The sequence below is a fragment of the Austrofundulus limnaeus genome, unplaced genomic scaffold (genome assembly GCF_001266775.1).
Source record: "Austrofundulus limnaeus strain Quisiro unplaced genomic scaffold, Austrofundulus_limnaeus-1.0 Scaffold249, whole genome shotgun sequence".
NCBI lineage: Eukaryota > Metazoa > Chordata > Actinopteri > Cyprinodontiformes > Rivulidae > Austrofundulus > Austrofundulus limnaeus.
This window is the reverse complement of record NW_013952651.1, coordinates 807,981-811,053: the sequence shown is the minus strand read 5'-3', so window position 1 is coordinate 811,053 and position 3,073 is coordinate 807,981. Positions and strand designations below refer to the sequence as shown.

At 36.6% G+C, this 3,073-nt stretch overlaps 1 protein-coding gene across 1 annotated transcript in view; it reads left to right on the top strand.

Annotated features, from left to right (window-relative positions):
• amot (angiomotin) overlaps nt 1-3,073 on the top strand; it is a gene marked incomplete in the record, with an annotated part of 47,245 nt that overhangs the window by 32,110 nt on the left and 12,062 nt on the right. The window contains 1 exon segment of the mRNA XM_014020344.1: nt 1,415-1,560. Coding sequence (XP_013875798.1) covers nt 1,415-1,560 — 146 coding nt within the window.

The following is a 3,073-nucleotide window of genomic DNA, read 5'->3' as shown; positions in this document are numbered from 1 at the left end:
GGGAATGATACACTTTAAAATCCTTTTTTGTACCTTTTGTCAGAATAATGAATATTGGGTATTTGAAAATAAAGCTAAAATCTTGACAGCTGTTTCTATTTTCTTACATAGAACCAGAACCTTGAGTGAACATTCCAGAAGCTTTGAAAGAGACACAAAATCTGTTCAACTAGACTCTAAAAACAAAGTAACACCAACTTGTCAGTGAGGAGAATGAAATCTCACATTGAAAAAAAAAAACTCACCTGATTTGAAACTTTAACATTTAAATGACACAAAAAAAATCTCTGAACACAGACTTACACCAACTTATACAGCGGAAACTTACAGGTGTATTTATTTTTCCCTTTTTTTATTTGTATCGATTGTATATTTTTTATTAGTTTATAATATCCTTAATAGTCTTAATCCTGCCTGTTTATCAGAGTAGGTACCGTATTTATTAGTGTATAATACAAGAAATTTAACCCCAAATGTCATCCATAAAGTAGGGGTGGGGGGTTACTATTATACACGGGAGTAAATTTTCCACATATCCCCTGTAATTTGCTTGCGTACCCCTGGTTGGGAGTCACTGCATTAGACAGTGTGAAGGAACTGTCCAAGGTCTTGAAAGTGCTGGAATACTTCAAGATTTTAGACCAGTGGTTCCCAAACTTTTTAGACTTGTGTACACCCTGAGCCAGTTTGTCATACCATTAGTACCTCTTCAGTCAAACTTAATGACAATTCACCAAACCCTAATGTACTACAACTGATTATTAAGTGAAAATTATTTATTTAACCCACTAGAACGGTTCATTTTCAGGCATTTTATTTTTACAACTCGAATTAAACATAAAGATAAAAATGTTGCATTGAAAGTGAATAAGTAATTGAATAAATAAACCAGGTAATGGCAGGTGCAGAAAACAGCAGCGTCCAAAATACACTGTATTTTCGAAAATACTTCAGAAACTCACCCAAATGAGCAAAATCCATGAGATTCCACATTTTATACTGGATTCCATTTTGTGTTAATTCCGTGATTCCGTCTGCAATTTCTGCATTGCGGGAATCAGTCCTATTTTAATTTATATTTTTACAGACCTGGGAAAATTTTCCAGGTACCCCCTGTAGTATGTACCCCAAGGGGTACACATACCCCTGGTTGGGAATCATTGATGAAGAGTATTATGTATGTGTATTTGTTTACTCAAAATATAAACCTTTGCATATTTCAGTAAACGTATGTCTAAATCTAATTSAAATAATAGTCTCTGCACACAGCTTCTTGTTTTAACATTTAAAGCTAAAGTTACACTCTGCTTTAAACTCTTGCACTCCTTAATTTAACTGATTTTAAATATGAATAACATTTAGCATTTGTCCAATGAAGTCTTGTTTATGGTTTTATATTCTTCTGTACGTTCAGACAAAGAAACTGTGCGAGAGAAGGAGAAACTGGAGATGGAGTTGAATGCTCTTCGCTCCACCACAGAGGATCAGAGGAGACACATTGAGATCAGAGACCAGGCACTGAACAACGCCCAGGCAAAGGTGGTCAAACTGGAAGAAGAGGTAGGTCCTGTCACAGGTCCTTACTTTTCACAACTAGTCACAGTCCTAATCAGTTCATTCTCAGTAAATACAACTGTAGTAGTTGCTTATATATTCTTRGATGTCAGCATCTGATCAAATGTTCTGCAAGAACTTCAGGTTATGTTCATTGAAATTGCTCCAGGATGGTTCAAGTAATTTTTATCTAAAACATTTCTCTTTGAAAATAAATGTAAGAAAGATTGTAAAGCTGTTGGTGCCAAGGTATTTGTAGAAAAGTCTTTTTGTAGTTGGCTGCCATGTTTTTCATTCATTCAACATTTATAAATCCTTTGCAAACAAACTCAACTTCCTCCCTCAACTTTATTTCTCTACATATACAAATTACCAATTACAAATTTAGTTTTATTTCTCCCAGTGMGTCTCTCACTGCTGTAGGACTCAGTTTTTTTTCTAAAATACCCCAGAAATCAGAGTGAACACCCAGTATTGTCTTCAAAGCTGAAAGTAAAGTGAACTTGGCACACCACATACACTCAACATTGTCGAAACATAAAGTTCACATAGGTAATTATAAATGTTTCTTGTTGCTTGTGCTACAAGAATTTGGAAGATTTGACTTGTAGTTTATGTAGTTTAGGGCTGTTTTGTCTGCCTCTCATTAACTTGGCGGTCAGGGAGTYAGAGACACTCAGACTTCAGCTGTGAAGATTATTTATTTTTATTATTTTAAAACTGTATTGCATCTTTTTCCCCCTCAAAAGGGTAAGAACATTGAGATTGTGCCATATTTAGGCTGACAAATATGTACAAGTTTAGAAACAGTGGTAGTATAAACAAATCCCTGATGATCACTGAAAAACATTGTGTGCTGGAATAAATACTATTTAAGTTTTGAGAATTTCTACATCATGTTTCATATTTAAATACCAGGACAATCATGATCATTTGCAGGCAGCACAGTGAATCAGTTGGTAGAGCGGTGAATAGAGGCAGAGGAATGCATTGTGAACAGTGGCACCTATTATTATGCACCTGGGTTTCTTTATATATTTTTAAGCTTCACAAAACGACCGRTCCTTTGGTCAGGACCTGGGTTTCCAGGCTCTCTTGTTCTATTCAAATGTTCTCCTCAAACGTTGAAACTCGGCAGGAGAAAATCCAAAAGCACAAAATGGACATGACTGGCTGATGGATGTCCTCCTCCTTGTWTATTCCGAGCAGCAATCGATGCACTTAGCAACATAAACAACACTACTCTGTTTGGGCWGGGGGATCTGATCTTTGGGATGAACCAGTTTCTAGGTTAGAATTTCGTCAGCCCTGGTGATGTATAGCTGTGTATGATAGTGTGTTACAAGAAGTACTGCACTCCTCTGATACACAACTACACACTGGTGGAAGGAGGCCGGGGTAGAAGTAGAAAGGAGGTAACTGATTAATAAAGACGCCATTGGCTCAATGACACGTGTGTGTGTGTGTGTGTGTGTGTGTGTGTGTGTGTGTGTGTGTGTGTGTGTGTGTGTGTGTGTGT